The 19,213-nt window shown below is 40.7% G+C and overlaps 1 protein-coding gene across 3 annotated transcripts in view; it reads left to right on the top strand.

Annotated features, from left to right (window-relative positions):
* Window positions 1-19,213, top strand: part of SMC5 (structural maintenance of chromosomes 5) — a 60,203-nt gene that overhangs the window by 24,898 nt on the left and 16,092 nt on the right. For all 3 annotated transcript variants that reach the window (XR_010069132.1, XR_010069133.1, XM_063320688.1), the window contains exons 12-17: window positions 1,049-1,143; window positions 1,334-1,466; window positions 6,128-6,301; window positions 6,442-6,611; window positions 11,563-11,686; window positions 14,677-14,799. Coding sequence is in view for 1 of the 3 variants with exons in the window: in XM_063320688.1 (XP_063176758.1) it covers window positions 1,049-1,143; window positions 1,334-1,466; window positions 6,128-6,301; window positions 6,442-6,611; window positions 11,563-11,686; window positions 14,677-14,799 (819 nt within the window). In the remaining 2 variants the exon portion in view is untranslated. The remainder of the gene's footprint in view (window positions 1-1,048; window positions 1,144-1,333; window positions 1,467-6,127; window positions 6,302-6,441; window positions 6,612-11,562; window positions 11,687-14,676; window positions 14,800-19,213) is intronic.

The following is a 19,213-nucleotide window of genomic DNA, read 5'->3' as shown; positions in this document are numbered from 1 at the left end:
ATTGGCAAGATCAGCACAATAGCTAATACAAAGTATTCAAAGGTTTTCTTCTGAAATAAGGTTATTTTTTTTAAAGCTTGGACCAACTGGAAGGATGCTGGAATGCTCAGAAAATATTTTTTATTCAGAAAATATTTTTTTTTTAGAAATAACTTTTGTCTTCCTTGACAACGCAATAATCACTGAGGAGAAAATACAAGTACAAGAAAATGACAAGAGCAGGAAGCTTCAAATTTAGTACAAAGCATTTCCAGTGCCTCCTGACTAAAGAGGCAAGAGGGCATCTTTTGTGAGAACACAATGATCCAACCATCAAATCAAGCTTATATTTTCTTAATACTGCTGTTTCCTGGAGAGATAAGGAGATTTTTTCCTCTGAGAGCCAGACAGATGACGCAGGAGAAAAAAGCCACAATATACAGCATTAACTGCCATAATGCTTCCTACACTGTCCATGGAATAGTGCAATAGTAATGTGACAAACTATCCTGAAATTTTTGAAGACCTATTCTGCCCTTCACAGAGGCTAGTAATTTTTATATACATGAACAGTAGTGGTGATATCTGAGGTTCTGGGCGCTTCTCTGCCTCCATGGGTGTGGAACCCAGTGCAAGGCTGCTTTAAGCAGCTGAACTGATCTTTCATTTGTATCCTCAGTCTTTTCTGACCTGACCTGTTAGGATCAGGCTTTTCAGAGCCTCTGTAGCCAGCGGTCTGCGATTATATGTGCAAAATGGCCATACAACCTGAAAGAGGGGGCTTCTTTATGACATCCAGCTTGTCTATTTAAATTGAGAATCTGGCTCTGGGTTTCTTTGGTTGCTTTTGTTTTCTCTAATGCATAGTATTTTCATAGAGAGACATTAACTGAGCTTGGCTTTTAGAGAACTCAGTCATGCCTGAGCCAGAGTGCATTTTTATGGGTTCTTCAGAGGTTGTCAGTTTAAAATAATTCCAATTCTGTGAATCAAGAATGAATTCTTGACTTTCATATAGTGAATTTTTCCGCTCTTTTTTACAAAAAAATCTAATGTAATCTATATTTAGATGCGTGATCATCAGAAACTAAGAGTGAATGCTGTATGCGCACCTGCTGAATCATGTGCTGAAAGCTTACCTTCGAGACCTATTGAAGAATTACAGTATGTATCAGATCATATCAGTAGGGAATGGTTTTAAATACAATGTTTTGGTGGTGTTGCTGTATTTTAGAATTTTCTGTGCAAATCAGATTTTCACCAATTCAATTCTTTATGACCCTTCAGTAACTTCAGCTTGGTTACCTACCAGATTTGGTTTCTGATTCATGCTTTTTTTTTTCCTTCTCTTTAGCCGATACGGATTTTTCTCATACTTACGAGAGTTATTTGATGCTCCTCGTCCTGTAATGAGTTATCTTTGCTCACAGTACCGTGTTCATGATGTCCCTGTGGGAACAGAGAAGACCAGAAACATGATTGAAAGGGTGAGATGTCCTAAATACAACAAATACACTGGTGGTCTAGAGTTTTATTTCAGAAATTCTTTAGAAAGTTAAGTGGAGAAAGCAAAAAATTGTTTTAGTCTTCAAATTGGCCTTTAGTCACTTCTTCTCACTTGAAGAGCTCATTATACACAAACATGTTGCCAGATATTTTAACAAATCCAATCAGTCTAATGCAGTACTTCACAGAAAGTTAAATATATCTTTCACCTGCATACTGTTCCAAGTCAGTTATATTAAGTTTTTTTTATTATAATAAGTTCTACTTTAAGTGCCTGAGATATTCTGGGCAAAATTTTGATCAGTTACTAGTACATGACGATGCTGACCTGTCACAATGATTGGAAGCTCCCTTTTTTTTTTTATATACATTAAAATGTTCAGTTTCTGGAAAATACAGTTGTATTTGGTCAGAATTGATGTGATAAATGGTATATAAACCTTTTGGATCCGTAGAAATAGACTGAGAGCTCCCACTGGGAATAATGTCCCTATCTTAGTCTTTCATGGGTTCTTGCAAGCTCATCAGTGCTGGATTATAATGGCTAACACACATGACAGGTTTCAATTTAAATCCTTATTCACTTCTCCATGTGTGCTGGACATCTGTTGCCTAGCTTGTACAGACAGGGAACTCTTGAACATAGAATCATAGAATGCTTTATGTTGGAAGGGTCCTTAAAGATCGTCTTGTTCCAACCCCCTGCCATAGGCAGGGACACCTCCCCATTGACCAGGTTGCTCAAAGTCCCATCCAGCCTGGCCTTGTAACACTTCCAGGGATGGGGCCTCCAATACTTCCCTGGGCAACCTGTTCCTTTGTCTCACCACCCTCACAGTAAAGAATTTCTTCCTAATATCTAATCTAAATCTACCCTCTTTCACTTTAAAACTGTTACCACTCGTCCTGTTGCTACACTCCCTGATAAAAAGTCCCTCCCCACCTTGTCTGTAGACCTCCTTTGGGTACTGGAAAACTGCTATAAGCTCTCCCTGGAGCTCCATCCAACCTGGCCTTGAACACTTCAGGGATGGGACATCCTCACCTTCCCTGGGCAACCTGTTCCAGTGCGTCACCACCCTCAGAGTGAAAAATTTCTTCCTAATATCTAATCTAAATCTACCCTCTTCCAGTTTGCAGCCATTACCCCTTGTCCTATCACAACATGCCCTTGTAAAAAGTCCCTTTCCAGCTTTCTTTTAGGCCCCCTTCAGGTACTGGAAGGCTGCTATAAGGTCTCCCTGGAACCTTCTCTTCTCTAGACTGAACAACGCCAACTTTCTCAGCCTGTCTTCGTAGGAGAGGTGCTCCAGACCTCTTATCATCTTTGTGGCCCTCCTCTAGACCTGCTCCAACAGATACACATCCTTCTTGTGCTGAGGACTCTAAAGCTGGACACAGTACTCCAGGTGGAGTCTCACCAGAGTGGAGGAGAGAGGCAGAATCACCTTTCTTGACCCGCTGACCATGTTTCTTCTGATGCAGACCAGGATATGGTTGGCCCTCTGGGCTGAAAGCACGCATTACCAGCTCACGTTGAGCTTCTCATCAAGCAAGACTCCCAAGTCCTTCTCAGGGCTGCTTTCAAGCCATTCTCTGCTGAGCCTCTCAAGCCATTCTCTGCCCAACCTGTATTTGTGCCTGGGATTGCCATGACTCAGGTGCAAGACCTTGCACTTGGCCTGGTTGACCTTCATGAATTTGGTGTATGCCCACCTCTCAAGCCTGTCAAGGTCCCTCTGTGGTATCTCTCCCCTGCAGTGTGTCGACCACGCCACACAGCTTGGTGTTGTCAGCAAACTTGCTGAGGGTGGACTCAATCCCAATGTCCATTTCATCGACAAAGCTGTTGAACAGCACTGGTCCCAGTGCCAACCCCTGAGAATGCCACTCATCACTAGTTTCCACTTGGACATCGAGCTGTTGACCACAACTCTTTGAGTGTGATCATCCAGCCAATTCCTTATCCACCAAGTGGTCCATCCATCGAATCCGCCTCTCTCCAATTTAAAGACCAGGATGTAATGTGGGACAGTGTCAAATTCCCCTTATCTACCAGTGCTGTAGCACCATCGTAGAAGGCCACCAGATTTGTTAGGCATGACTTGCTTTTGGTGATGCCATGTTGGCTGTCACCGATCACCTCCTCATTTTCCATATGCCTTAGCATAGTTTCCAGGAGGATCTACTCCATGATCTTGCAGGGCACAGAGGTGAGACTGACCGGCCTGTGGTTCCCCAGGTCTTTTTTCCCTTTTTAAAAGCGGGAGTTACATTTCCCGTTTTCCAGTCAGTGAGAACTTCACCAGACTGCCACAACTTTTCAAACGTAATGGAAAGTTGCTTAGCACCTTCATCCACCAGTTTCCTCAGGACCCAAGGATGTATTTCATTAGGTCCCATGAGAATGTGTACCATTAGGTTCCTTATATGGTTTCGTACTTGATTGTCACCTACAGTGGGTGGTTCTTCATTCTGACAGTCCCTGCCTTTGCCTCCTGCGACTTGAGTGGTGTGGTTAGAGCCCTTGCTGGGGAATACTGGGTCAAAAAAGTCATTGAATACCTCAGTCTTCTCCATATCCTGAGTAATCAGATCTCATGTTTCCTTCTGGAGAGGGCCCACATTTTCTCTAGTCTTTCTTTTGTCGCTGACATACTCATAGAAGTTTTTCTTGCTGCCCTTGATGTCCCTGGCCAGATTTAATTCTATCTGGGCTTTAGGTTGCCTGATTGCTGGCTGCTTGGACAGTTTTTCTGTGTTCCTCCCAGGCTACCTGTCCTTGCTTCCACCCTCTGTAGGCCTCCTTTTTGCTTTTGAGTGTGTCCATGAGCTCCTTATTCATCCATGCAGGCCTCCTGGCCTTTTTGCCTAACTTCCTCTTTTTTGGGATGCATTGCTCCTTAGCTTGGTGGAGGAGATTCTTGAATATTAACCAGCTTCCTTGGGCCCCTCTCCCCTCCAGTGCTTTATCCCATGGAACCCTACCAACAGATCCCACAAGAGGCCAAAGCCTGCTCTCCTGAAGTCCAGGGTGGTGAGCTTGCTGTGCACCCCCTTCACTGCCCTAAGGATCTTGAACTCTACCATGGTCACTGCAGCCAAGGCTGCCCTTGAGCTTGACATTCCCTGCTAGTCCCTCCTTGTTGGTAAGGACAAGATCCAGCATAGCTCCTCTCCTCGTTGGCTCCTTTACCACTTGGAGAAGAAAGTTGTCATCCATGCATTCCTCCTGGGTTGCTTGTGCCCTGCTGTTTTGTCCATCCAACAGATATTGGGGTGGTTGAAGTCCACCATGAGCACCATGGGAGCCTGTGAACAGGAGGCAGCTCTTATTTGTCTATCGAGGGCCTCATCTACTCAGTGCTCCTGGTCAGGTGACATGTAGCAGACCCCCACTATAATGTCACCTGCCCCTGAGTTCCCTTTAATCCTGACTCATAAGCTCTCTTCTTTGAATTCAGAAGACTACTTTGGGCTCTCTGAGGACAGTAAGAGTTGCTTTTTTGAGAAACTCGGGGAACAGGCTCTGTGAATAGAGAACAATTCCTGTTTTATTTGGGGTAGCTGTTGCTCCTTCCTGTCTTCTGTGTTTCTGAGGCTCTAAGAATGAGGAGTGGGAAAGTAAAAGTGGAGGGGGTCCTACATGAAAAGCTTCTCTCTTAATGTTCTTTCTAAGCATTTTCATCTTTACACTGCAGTTCTTCCATAACTCTGTGTTTATCACCTGATGTAGCAGATTACCTATATGATGGGTCTTTGAGTTAAATTTTGTAAATCGGTAGGTATTACTCCTTAGGTACTCCTTTCCAGAACTCTGTGGGCAGCAAGTGAAAAAATCGCTGGTCTAGGGGCAAAGATGAGCCACTATTCTGAACGTGTTGCTCGTGGCACTTTCTCAGTTCACTTGTGTAAAGTTTTTTTTCTCTGTTTTTATTATTTTTGATTGAGAAATGTGTTGTTTGCAACATTTTGTTTCACACATGTCAGAGAAAGCTTTATTTTAAAAGGAGACCTGTTTCATAGAGCTGAGCATATGGAAAAAGGACTAGGATGGAGATGTTGTCAACCATAGTGTGAGCTGTAAAACGAGGTAAATGCAGTTTTCAGTGTCCTGGAATCAAATCAACAGAATATTGCTGGTGCTGTGTGTATAATCTGAAAAAATCCTTAGTCAAATTTATGCTGTGCTATGCAGGCTTTTTGCTGTTCCTGGTTTACTGGACACTTTATATTTTCTTCACTGGAAGTTCATGCATTACAGCTCACTTTATGGTTTCATCTATTAATTTCTTTATTTTGGTTCTTTGATACACTTTACGTATTACACATCTACAGCAAGTACAATCCTTGTTCATAATGCAGTACAAATAATAAGTTTTTTTCCAGTGTCTATGCGTAATATCAGAATAATCAGAATCATAGTCTGTTTGACAGTATCTTATCGGTTCTTTGCTGATCAGTCTGAATTGCAAGTATAATGATGTATTAAACTTGGCATCATCTTTTTGCAAAGGCTTGTTAACAAATCGGTGGCTTGCATAAACTGAAGTTCTTTACTGTGGATTTTAGGATTCCTTGTTCTGAAAAGCATTGCCTTAACTAACGCTTTTGTCAGTTTAATATTTTTGTATGTTTTTAGGTCATACAAGAAACCAAACTTAAGCAAATATACACAGCAGAAGAAAAATACATTGTTAAAGTATCTGCTTATACAAACCTAATGCTCTCTACTAACACATCCCTGAGGGTGGCACAGTTTCTCAGTAGTTCAGTGGACACAGATGAAAGAGTACAGTTGGAAAACCAGCAACAGGTAGGAATTTATTTCTGTGTTGAATATGATGAGAACTACTACCCACTTTATCGTCTAGAAAGCATACTGTACTCGCATGTGTTAGTATGGTATGTTTGTAGTAAGAATGCTAGCTAGTGGTGTGTGTTCTCTTATTTCAGGACATCAATAACACATTAAAGTCATTGGATATGCGTTTGACTACATTGTTTGAGAGACAGAAACATCTGGAACGCAGAGACAACGAGCTCAGGCAACAGAAGAAGGAGCTTGTAGAGAGAGGAAACAGGAGGAGACAGTTGGAATCAAAAATTGGTGTGAAGTATGATAGGTAGGAAACAAACCATTATCTATGAAACAGAAACAATTTTAATAGCAAAGGTAATTTGCCTTCCTTTTACTGCAGTGTGCATTCACCCTTACAAAGTAACCAGTAGTTGAGCATCAGGTATGGGTGATAAGACGAAGATATTGAGAAATGGAGATTAAGACAGTATTTGAGAAACCATGTAACAATGTTCCAAATGGTTTCCTGTAATAAAATCATAGGATTCCAGTGAGAGATCATAGCACGCATTTACTCAAATATTACTGTAGTCTTCTGTCTTGGTAGCACATATCTGGTTATACCATAATGTACATAAATGGTATTAAGTAAGCATGTCAGGGATTGAGTTGGACCCTGGTTGTCCACAGTATTTGTCTTAATGTATTTTCTGGTTTTGTGGGCCTCTGCAATTAGTTCTTCTGTTACTGCGTTATCATAAGGGAGACCCTGGCAATGGTTCAAGAGGTGGTTCATTTCACTTGAGCTAACACTCTCAGAAGGCAGTGTAGATAAGATTGCTTCACTCACTCCGCTGCTGTAACACAGTACCAGCAGACCTTGCACCCTCAAATGCTCCTATGTGTTCTTATGCCATGCCACTTTTCATTTTCTGAAGTTGGTGCTGGTGCCAGAATACGATTCGAAGGCAGGAAGTGGACCCTTTACTTAAACAAATATTGATTAAATCCTCCTCTTTGAAAAAATAATTATACTTTTAATTTTGAATAGGGGTAAGAATCTGTCATGGTTTTGGCCGGATTGGCCAAGCAGAACAACAGATGGCCCTTCCCCCCCTCTCCTCTCAGAGAGGAGAGGAAGAGATAAGGAGATTTATGAGTTTAGAAAAAGAACTAAACTACTTTAATGAAAATAATAATAAATAAGAAAATAGTAAATAATAATAGAATAATAAAAATGAAAGAAAAAAAGTATACAATATATACAAAACCGTATCCAGCTCCCAGGATGACGATCACATCACCAGCAGACACAGGAAAGTCCCAGACTGGAGTCAACGATGGACGGGAGCTGAATTCCAGAACGGGAGTCAGGAATGCTCGGATCGGGATCAAAGGCAGACGAACAGACAGGGTCCTCCTCAGATGTTGTCCATTGAAGAAAAGACGAGTCAGAGCCCCCCTTGCCCCTTTGATCCCTCAGCTTTTACACTGAGCATGGTGCAGATGGGATGGAATACCCTGTTGGTCAGTTTTGGGTCACCTGTCCCGTCCGCTCCACCCTGCGGGTGGGACCCCTCTACGCTTCTCCATGTCCGACCCTCTAACGGGGCAAAACAGCGAAATTAGCTGACCTTGGTCATTATAGCAATAAGTGTAAGCAAGAGCCTCGCTGCATACCATTCCTTGGTATAATCAGGTCTTATCACTCTGAGAGTGAACAATGTCTGAACAATATGCTGTTAATTTCAGACTTTAGTCAGTTAGAAGAGGCCCAGCTAAAAAGTAAAATTACAAATCAGAAAGTTGGTTCTCTTTTACCTCAAACCAGGACAGAATCCTGATACAATTACAGACAAGGGTGTTACAAGTTTTCTTGTATAATCTGGATGCCTTTCTGTAGGGATAGAAATTCTTTAAATAATCCTTGCAGTGAATATAATTATTTTCAAATATTTGTGTTTCTAATTGATACGAATATCTGAACTAAGCTGGATATAATTTTGAAAGTGATATACAGTGACACAGTCATATAGGTTGGAAGGGACTTCATGTAGTCCGTAGTCCATCAGTGTTCTCAGAGCAAGGTCAACACCTGAATCCAGATGAGGTTTTCAGGACTGTATGCCACTACACCTTGAAAGTCTCCATGGATATTGCACGACCTGTTTGGGCATCCTATTCCACTACTTGACTGTCCTTATGGGGAAAAAGTTTCTGCTCACATCCAGTCTGGATCTTTCTTGTTTCAACTTGCGTCCACTGTCTGTCATCCTTCTACTGTGCACCTCTTACAAGAGCCTGGTTCCATCCTGTCAGTGGCCTGCTTGTAGGAAGGACAGTGGGAGTTGCTATTAGGTGCCCCAAAGCTGTCTCCTGTCTAGGGTGAACAAGCTGAGCACCCTCATGCTGTCCTTACAGGGCCTGTGCTGTAGCCCCTGGCCATCTTCGTTGCTCTCCAAGTTTGCTCCAGTTTGTTGACATTTGGGGCCGGGGCAAAACTGGGTGCAGTGCTGAACAGAAAAGTCACTCTCCTTCTGCAGGTGCTTCCATTCATACAGCTAGAGGATGCTGGGGAGCCTTGCTGCTGCCAGGGCACACTGCTGGCTTATGCTTATCTCATTGTCCCCCCGTACCTCAAGTCCTTTTCTACATAGCTCCCCAGACAGTCTGTCCGGAGCCTACATCCCTTCCAGACCCACATTCTTCACAGGGGCAGGACTCAGCATTTGTCCTTGCTGAATCTCATGAGCCTTCTGTCAACACCTACCTCCAGCCTCAGCAGACCCCTCTGAACGGCAGGCCTATTACTCCCCGCACTTTAATGTCACCTGTAGGCTCCTCCATGTCTTGCAGGGATGTTAAACAGGATGGGTCCTAGTTCTTAATCCTGTGGTACCCGACTTGATACTGGCCTCCAGGCAGAATACAACAGACAAACCGTGACCCTCTGAGCCTGACCATCCAACCACCTTTTTTTTTTTTTTTTTTTTAACCTATCTAGTCTTTCATCCATCCAGACTGTAGTCCTCCAACTTGAGTACAACAATATTGTGGGAGGCAGCATTGAAGAACTTAGGATAATGGGTCTGTATCCAGCTTAATGCTCCCAGATGCAACCAGTAGTAAGGCTGAGCATGTCTTCCCAGTAGATACGTTCACACAGAGCACATCTAAACACAGCACCAGTGGCCTCATCATGTTCCTACTCTGTCTGAGCAGGACGGGGCTCCCCTAGTGAGACTACTATGCATACATATGGGCAATGTGGATCCCATCAGCAGCTGGCTTTAGACAATCTGAGTCTGCACAGCAGCTGCCCCTGGATCTCAGTCTCCCCAGTTGCTGGTACCTGGACATGGAAAACCCTGAGGCTGCATCCCTTCTCCTGTTGCCTGTACAGGCTGCTTCACTCACCCATGTGCACACACTTGTAGAACTGGATGGGACTCCCTGGTTTCCCAGTAGCCCTCAGAGACAAAAAGGCATACAAATGTGCAGACATAGCCATGACTTACCTAGTCCCCCCCAGTAGTGAGTACCACTGTAATCTTACCCTTAAATATATGCACATGTCAGCAGGTCTCATCCCTAGAGACAGCAGACCTCATAGTCTCTGGCAACCAGGCGGGACTCCCCTGGCCTTCCAATAGGTGTCTCCTCCTGTGGTTTCACCCTTAGTGACAAACACACCCCCTTGGCTCCCAGGCCGCTTCACCTACTTGCCAGCTAGTCTGGCTTGGTCTTCCTTAGGGATCAAACACTCCCTTACATACCTGCACTTGTGCCAGGTGCTGGCACCGTGGACACAAAGGCCTCTGACCTGTGGGCCCACTCCAGTGTCTGTCGCTTAAGTCTGCTCACTCTGGTCTCTCCAGTTGCTAGCACCATAGACAAGCAAGACCTCTCCTCTGACTTGTGATCTCACTGCAGCTGCTAGCACTTAGACTCCCATACACACGCTTGAATGCTGATTAGAGAGTCACTCACTCGGGAGAAGAGTGAAAAATGGAATTGAATAAGAAAAGAGTGTGCCAACTAGGCATGGCTGGACAAGGGTATGGACCAGGCAGCTATTTACATGTAACTGTCCCTTTTATCCCTCTGTTTTCCCCCACTTGTTCTCCAAGTCGTCTAGATGCCTCCGTTTCCACACATTTGGTTTCTCCCCTGAATATCTAATAGTAAGTCCTGTGCAGTTGCAAAATGCTTTTCTGCTGCATCCCATAATACGCCCCCCTTCAGTCCAGTGTGTGCTGCAGTGTTGACTTAACTTGTTGGGTTTCACGCATGAACGCTGGTGCTGAGGCTGTCCCTTCCTCTAAGTCCTTAATTTGGGTTCCCACCTGCTAGGGTGCTGTGCTTCTCTGGGCTTGTGGAGATGGACGTGGGCTGATGGCTCCTGTGATGGACCTGAGGGTAGCCAGAGTAGGGTGGTATTTGGGCTTCACCCACCTGCGATTGTCTTTCCTTTTGGGTGTGCAGGTCAGCTTTTATCAGATAACCTAATGGAAAGCCTTGGTAAAATTGAGGTAAATGGCAACCTCATGTTCTCCTGTCATCCAGTTGTTTTATATTTGGGTTCATGAGGTGTCATGTACCCTTGGTAAATTCTGCTGACTTCCTGATCACGTTCTCCCTTATGCCCCTAGAATAGGTTTCTGAGGAGACTTGCTCCACAGTTTTCCCAGGGATCAAAGTAAGAATGGTTCATTTGTAGTTTTCTGGATCATCCTTTTGGCCCGTTTGGCCATTTTGAAGATCCCCAAATGCTTTGCAGCTCACTAAACGCCATGATTATTTCATATGAAGTTCTTCATAATTATGTGGTTTTGAGCTTTAAAACGAGTGAAAAATGTGGTTTTCTGCAGTAAGTTGAGGACACAAGTTTTTTTATTGGTACATATAACAAGAATTAAGCAAACCTCCTGAACTCTTCTGTGTTGTATTGTTGCAAGGAACTAGCAGCAAAAGAAAAATGTCATCCTTAAATTGATATTTTTTTTTAATCCTGAAATTTACAGAAGTAAAGGAGTATGGTTACTGAGTGATGCCCTTAGTAGCCAAAATCAGAGTTTCTTTAATTATGATTTTTTTTGGTTTTTTAATTTCTCAGGTTTAAGGTGCATAAATTGGGAATACTTCTAATGTGTTTGGAATCTTTAGGTATACAAATTCTTATTCTTGATAGCTAACATCACCAAGATTAAGAATTTTTGTGGTTTTGTACAGTTTATTTTTGATCAGGATTAATCAAATATTGATTCCTCCCATAGTTTAAAACAGCTGGAACAAGATGCTGTCAACTTAGAGAAAGAATCTCAACAGGCAAATGTAAAGATCAAAGAAATAAATACCCAAAAAGCAAGACTTGTTACTGAATTAATGCATCTCATAAAGGTATGTATTTTTAACTTGATATGTGATCCACTGTTGTGAAAACTCCAATTCTTGGAGTACGTGTAGGAGGCATGCAACATTTGGATGTGTTACTGTAAATGTTTACGAGCTAACTTGCTTCAAGATAAACATCTTTTGAAGCTTTTGTGAACTTGAACTTGTTCATCTGTTGTTGATTCAACTTGTAGATCATTCGCTTGCGTTGATTTAGACTCTGAGTGACTGCAGTCTTACAATCCATGGTCTGATTCAGTAAATGCAGGAACGAAATAGGAATTAACTGTGTAACCATTTCAGCCTATATATTTTCAGAATACAGCATAGTTCTCTGAATTGTTCCTTCCACCCTATTTCATGATCTCCTTTTCTTATCTTTTTTGAAAAAAGAGTAGTCATTAGTAATGTGAAAAATTGACCTAAAACTGTAAGGATCCATAATTATGGAAGAGGGCTAGGATGGGAAAAGTACTCAAGTCTCAGGCTTCAATGTTGCGAGGTTTTCTTTAACTTAAAAAAGATGAAAACAGTCTGGACTTAACTGTTGCTTTAGCTTAGCCTGTAAGCCCTAATAATGGGAGCTGCCATTCACAAGGTGAATTTTCTTAGTATTTTTTTAATAACTGAAGAGCAATAAACAGTTACTTTTAGTTCCAAGGCAATCTGCTTGTGCTTTTGCACTCAGCAATAAATGGTGCCATTCTTGCAGCCACTTTGAGCTTTGCCATGCCTTAGTAATGTTGAAATGTGTTCTTGCTTACCCCTGAAAAGAGTTCAGTATTGCCTTTGAACTGAGTCAGTACAGTTTAGTTGCCGGTATTTATGTAACAAGTATAATTATAATAATATATAATATATAAATATAATAAATAAAGAAAAATATTCCAAATGGGTGGGCTGTTTCTGTTTGTTGGTAGGCATGGACTGCAGCAATTGGATTGTTTCAGAGATCACCTTTGGGTGTCTGCTAGACAAAGCAATTTTGGAAACATCTAAGAATGGCAGAAGACATCTGCCATGTTAAAAGCATTGCTTAGGGTGTAGATTACAGAACTTGCAGAACTTGTGCAGGTAATAACAGTACTGAAAACAAGCTCTTTTTAAAACTTGTGCAAATGCTCTGTGTTTAAAACAGGAATTTCTAAAATATGCTTTTTATTTTTGTATTTGATGCCCATTTCCCAGTACGTAAACTGTCCAACTGTGTTGCTGTTGGAAAGTGCAGCTGAAGTTGTTTACTGGCTGCTATATGACCTGCCTGAAGGAGTGTCTTAATGTCTTTTTCACCCAGTATGGGAAAAAGGATATGACACATACTGTGTATTTCTCAGTATATCAGGGGCCTAGGGGAGGATGGACAGTATTTGCCTGAAATAGTTATTGATTACAAAAGGGATTTATTTCAGTTGTGTATCAGCTTAATTTCACACTTTGTGTGCTGTAGGAAAAATACGTGAGTACATACAGAAGAGAAGAAAATGGTCTGATACAAGAAAGGTGTTTCATTATGTGTTTTATCAGTATTGTTGAAATCCATACATTTCTGGTCATCCCTAAACCAGACTTCATGAATGCTTCCAAGTTTATGGGAGCCCTTGTACTTCAATAGGTTTTGTGGTTATACTAGCTGTAGGCTATTAAAGTCATAAAAACTTAGGTAGTGGTATGTTTCAGGCATACTCCTGCCACAGAAGGAATTTTAAAACATATGTGGGATTTTTCTGTGTTTGCATGGTGCCAATGTGATCTACTTTTTTAAGAGTTCTGGGGCTTTTGTGGAACAGTCAACTAGAGCGATAGGCTGCACGTACATTTATACAAATACACCAGGCAGAGTGTATGTGGCACGTACCTTATACACGTCAATACTTTACAACCAGTTGACAGAGACAGCCTTGTTCCACTGTTTCAGATTCTGGCACTGCTTTTGCATGTAGTTCTCTTTGTGCTGTTGGTTTATAATAATCTTAACTTTTTCTATTTTTCATCTCCTTTTGTTATGACTTTTTTTTTTTTGGTTTACTTCTCTGATAACTGTTTTTAAACTGTTTAAGTGGATTGGAAACGAATAAGCGTGTTCTTATGTCTAAGTTCACACTGTAGAAACTTTGTGTTGAAATGACAAATAGTAAAGATCTCAGACCTTAGCTCGCTATTGTGGTCATAAGGTGACACTCTCAAAACTTCATCCTGCAGCTCCCCTAGGTGTACAGTTGGAGCCTTGTCCTCCCTTTCATTAAGAGAGAGGATTCCTTCGATTTATATGCCAATTGTTAAAAAAAAATAATGGTAAACCGGTGTCTCAATGCCCCATAATTTGAGGTTTGAAGCTGCCCTTCACACTATCAAGAATATATTGCTGATTTTGAAGCCTCTAGACCGCTCCTGAGGATGACTCATTTAAAGAAGCAACCATTTTAATGTCAAAGTTGTCAAACCAGGTTCTAAGGGTCACTAAAGATTGTTATGAAACTCCCAAAACAGAGTCTCCTTCTATTGTCATATGCTGTTCTAGTTAAGACACAGGACACTAGAGTCACTGTCCATCCAGTCAGTCATCTTGCATTGTCAGTGAGAGGTTTATATCTTATGTGTTTGGTTTTTGACCTTTTTCCCTCTGTGTGTGTGACTTATGAAGTCCACCAAAACCCACCTGTTGGATTCTGTCATTTTTGCCACTTTTCACGTGTGAGTATATGGCGTAGGGACAGAGAATGTGCTTTTTTGGTGTAAAATTATTTGGTTGCAAGTGATATGTATATGCTTAGAGATTAAAAGCACATAGGGACTATACATCTTGAAGAGCTTGGGTCACCAATAAGTCAGCTTTCTTTTTCATTGAATTTGATAGACAGCGGTGTTGAGGAGCTGAACACAGTGTGAGATTGTATGCTATGACTGAAAAATGGATAGTTTCTAAAGCCTGAGAGTGATTATATCAGTTTTGAGTCTTTTGTGGAAAAAAAAATGACATTTTCTGTTTTCCTGTGTAGAATTGTATATCGCTGAACATCCTCAAAGCAGGTTTGGTTCTTCAGAGCACTACAGTGGCGGCAGAGAAGAGCAGACTGGAATCAGAGTATAAAGCAGCAAGTGTACAGCTAAGAGCTGCAGAGGTAACCATTTCTATGAATACTGGGATATCTACTATGAATACATCTTCTGTGGAAGCCTTTAGTATGTAGAAAAGGATGCTTCTGTGTCTTTGTTTAGAAATGGGTGTTAGTATTGCTAAATATTTCGCCTTAATTTCTGTAGTTTGACTTCAGCCTCTTCATTTTAGCTGAATAGGGGCTTTGGCCTCCTCCATTAGGACAGTTAAGCTTCTGTGAAAATATGCTGAACAACCATCATGTCCCATATCTTTTTATTATAATGCATGTGTGTGTAAAAAGGCTAGCCGTTATTTGGAAGTACTCTTTTTCTCCTGAGTCTGCCATAAACAAGTAACCCCAACCCATACGAGAGATGGAAGTTCAAGATGAATCAGAAAGTACTGTATCAGAGTAGAGCACAGCTGTTTTACCTTTCTTTCATGGTTTATTTTCTCATAATGGTAATTTAATGCCAGAAAGGAAGATGAACAGTCCTTCTGTTGATCACATTAGGAAGCTATTCTGTGTTCAGGTAAAAAAACAGTCTCTGAGGAAAGAGTTTGTCTCTTAGAAAAGAGACAAGTACTCTTTTTCTAAGAACAAATGATGCTGCGATCTCTTACGGATTGGTGCGTAGAGGTCAATTTTTGTATTTGTGTCGTAGTTATATCTTTCAATGCACTGGGGAAAAATCTGTCAGAGTACAGGATGCTAAGTTTTTTTTCTTATCTTACAAGAGTCAGGTTAACTATACCTGCTGCTAATTCAATTTGATCCACAAAAAAAAATTGCTGTTAAATTAGAAAGTAGTTTGAAAGGTAAGTGATAGTTATTTTGGGTGGATATGCACTTCCAAAAAGAATGACCTTGACATATATTTAGAAAACGACTTGAGGTTATAGGTGTCATCACTTGCAGAAAACTTAAGAGGAGGAGAACTTCCGAAGAGGAGCAAAAAGTAACTTGAAAATAGAGACAAGTCCAGCATGTTACTTGGAAAATCACTGCTGTATCAGTTCTCTCACGTGATGCAGCTGTTACTCAGATTTTATCAAAATCCAATGCACATTGCATCATTGCTGGAGTTTAGTAAGGAGTAAGAATGTATGAAAGCCGTGAACCTCATGTTGAGTAGTGTGTATCATTACTGAGAAGTTTATTTAATGTTTCTAGTTCTCTCTGTCCTCATCTTCCTCATTGTTTAGGGAGTGGTTTGGGCTGTTCTATAGTAGATATCTGGCCAGATCAGTAGACAGGACTTGTAACTTTCTGTTAATTCTTGGTTAAACAAGAATTGCCTCCTCCTGTTATGAAGAGGTGTTTGAGTCAGCTTAGGTCACATTAGTCATTGTTACTGAGTTAAGTTCAACTACACAAGTAGAGGAAATCATATAAAAGCTTATATTTTGCCTAGTTTGTTCTTGGAACATTAAAACAGGAAAAAACCCCCCTAAAATCAGTAATCCCAGTTATTATAATTTCTAGAAGTTTAATTGCTGTGGAGGAAAAGTCTTCTGGGTATTCAAGTGCATCTTAAATTTTCACGTACATGGATGTCCAAAGCCACACTTCCCATATACTGTATGTTGAGTCTTTGAATTACGTCTTCAGTCCTTTTTGGTTTTTTTAAGAAGTTCTCTTTGCCCTGTGAATGATATATGTTTAACACTCTGTGATTTATTTCTTGTTTTCTGCTTTAAGAGATTCACTTTCATGGGGAAAACTCAGCTTCATCTCAAATTAAGCATTATTTGAAATAGTATGTTTAAATTGACCCTTCCCTCCAACTCTTAGTGGCTTTGGCTGTGATAAATTTTTTTCTACAGCAGTACTCTGCTACGGTAGTCTTGCTCCCAAGCTGCCCATGAGGATGCCACCACAACACTTCAAGGAAGTCTTGCACACAGTGGCTGCATGTTTTTATAAAATAAATAAACCTGAAAAAATGAGGAAGCCAAACACAAATACAAAGAAGTACAAAAGCTGTGTAGTCAACTAAATTGGAGCCTAAACGTTACAATTATGCGACCATTAGTTTTCTATCTAATCATCAGACGTCTTTGTAGGTCATGTGCTGGTCCTGATACATTCATTGAAATTAGATTCATTGGAAATGGTGGGTATCAGCCAAAGAAGCTGCAAAACTTTGTTAATACTTAGTGCTTACTCATGGTGTTTATCTCCCAAGCAATCTTGAGTCTTTATCATACCTAAGTAAAGATCTGATTAAGCTTTGAAGCAAACACAAACCCCATTTAGTACATCTAAGAGAAGATTGCATGTGTTCCTTTTGTGAGGTCTTGGCACTTGGATACTGTGGAGAGAGCAGCATGTTTGTTGCTTTATAGTGTGTTTTTTTTAACTGCTTAGGTGGAAAGGCCAAAGAAGTACATCTTTTCCAACAAGTCAAGTTAGCAACCACAGATTTCTGGGACTTGTATTTTGTCATTGAAGTTCAAGTGGGAACCTTAGTGTTATTTTAACAACTCCTTGTATTTAATTTGTTTCATGAGCCTAAGAAGCAAATCTGTGTTTGTGACCCATACTGAACATTAGGGAGGATTGTTAGCCCCATCTGCTCATTAGATAATTGGCACAGTTGCCTGCATGTTTATGATGGTTGCTTGAAAGAGTCTTGCTAAATGTCTTGGTTTGATAGCTTGTTAATTTTCAGGTTCATTTGGTGTAAACTTGTTTAAATAATTGGTATTAATACTCAGCATGTACATTGCAGCATTTGGTCCTTAAGCCAAGTTTTAAGAAAATGCAGATTCTGTTTTTCTATGTATAAATTTCCAAACTTCAGATAATTAAATGCTTTCACTGAGCATGCGTTCAAATACCAATTCACGAGGAAACATTGGCTTCTGGTAGCTGTATTTTCTTTAACCAGCTTCTTATTTTGCACAAGACCAGTTGTAGTACCGATGAGCACAACAGAATACAAATTGCTTGTGCATGCGAAATATTATTGGTTTCTGCTGTTTCATAGGTGCCTTTCAGGAAGCTTTAATCACAGCCCTACGCTAGTACAGAACTTTCCTGAAGTACTCAGATAAAGCTGTTTCCAAGTTGGTTCTTATACTGTTGGCTGAAACAAATGTAAAGCTCTGTCTAGGCTATGATTTTTCATGGTAGCATCCCTGATCAAAATGGTAATTCGTTCTACTTAGAGTTACTTTTTTATCTAGATGGGTTTTATTGAGACACCTTGAGGAAATCGACGCGATCCTTAACGTTGCCATGCACTTTTGAATATATGAGGGAGAAGGAATTGGAACTTGTGTATTTTTTTATTTATTTATATTTATCTAATGTTTTTTAACATATGGCCATGACAATCAACTGGCAAAGCTGAATGAAAATTGAGACTGACCTTGTTGCTGAACTGTCAGTGCACTTATTCTGGCACGTTCCTCATAGCCACATCTAATGTCTGTTTCTTCCCTCTATTGCTGAGGTTTTCCTCTGCCCAAACATGTATTTTCCTTTTCACACCTTGAAGAATTTTACTTGCTTGGGTCAGACATATTTGATGTTGAATCTATTTAAGATTTTCAGTGCATAGAGATCAACTTGAAATCTTGTTTCATGCAGCTCTGCAGCATTTCACGTGGGAGCTTTATGTAAAATTGAGAGCTGATATTCCCCACTTCTGATGATTCAGAATTGACTTTGACTCTGGAAATGGTCAAACACATCAGTATAGAACTGATGTTTCTTTTATTAAAAAAAAAGTATGGATGTGTTGTCTTGACCAGATCTCTCGTTATCATGAAGTCAAATACATTTCCGATGAAGCCCGTTAACTTTCAGATTTCTGGGATCCAAAATATTGTCCAGTTTTAATTTACAACTTTCTAAAATGTTCCTGAAAAAATTGTTTATTGAATGTATTACAGCGCATATGCAGATATGTAATGGAATGTAGGTGTTGTGGTGTACAGTTTAATTTGTGCTAATTCAGAATGATGTAAGATCTTGGCTGTAACCAAAAGGAGGGCCATCCTCCATTTATTGCTGTTTTGTCTGTATAGCTCTAATGCCAGTCCTTCTTTTCTTGCCTCCATGTGATGTTTCCTTTCGTCTCTACTATAGAATTTATGAAGTGATGGTGGTGGTGAATTAAAAAAAGCCTTTTCTTTCTTTTTTTTACCTTTTGAAAAACATCAATACAATGTAGAGAAATATCTTTATGGTGTGCTTGTGAAGATTGTGAAATGCTTACCTCTAATGCAAAATCTATTTCTTAGTGCTAGGTGGAGGGAAGGAAAAACAGGATTTGTGAGTTGATACGTGCTGTAGAGAACAGTAGCCCTAATTCTTGAGTGAGTGTGAGAACTCCATTGATGATCACTCTTGATCATAGAATCATAGAATGTGTTGGGTTGGAAGGGACCTTTAAAGGTCATCTAGTCCAACCCCCTGCAGTAAG

The sequence above is a fragment of the Chroicocephalus ridibundus genome, chromosome Z (assembly GCF_963924245.1).
Source record: "Chroicocephalus ridibundus chromosome Z, bChrRid1.1, whole genome shotgun sequence".
In the NCBI taxonomy this organism is placed as follows: Eukaryota; Metazoa; Chordata; class Aves; order Charadriiformes; family Laridae; genus Chroicocephalus; species Chroicocephalus ridibundus.
Note: the sequence above shows the minus strand (reverse complement) of the source record. Positions and strands in the feature narration are given on the sequence as shown.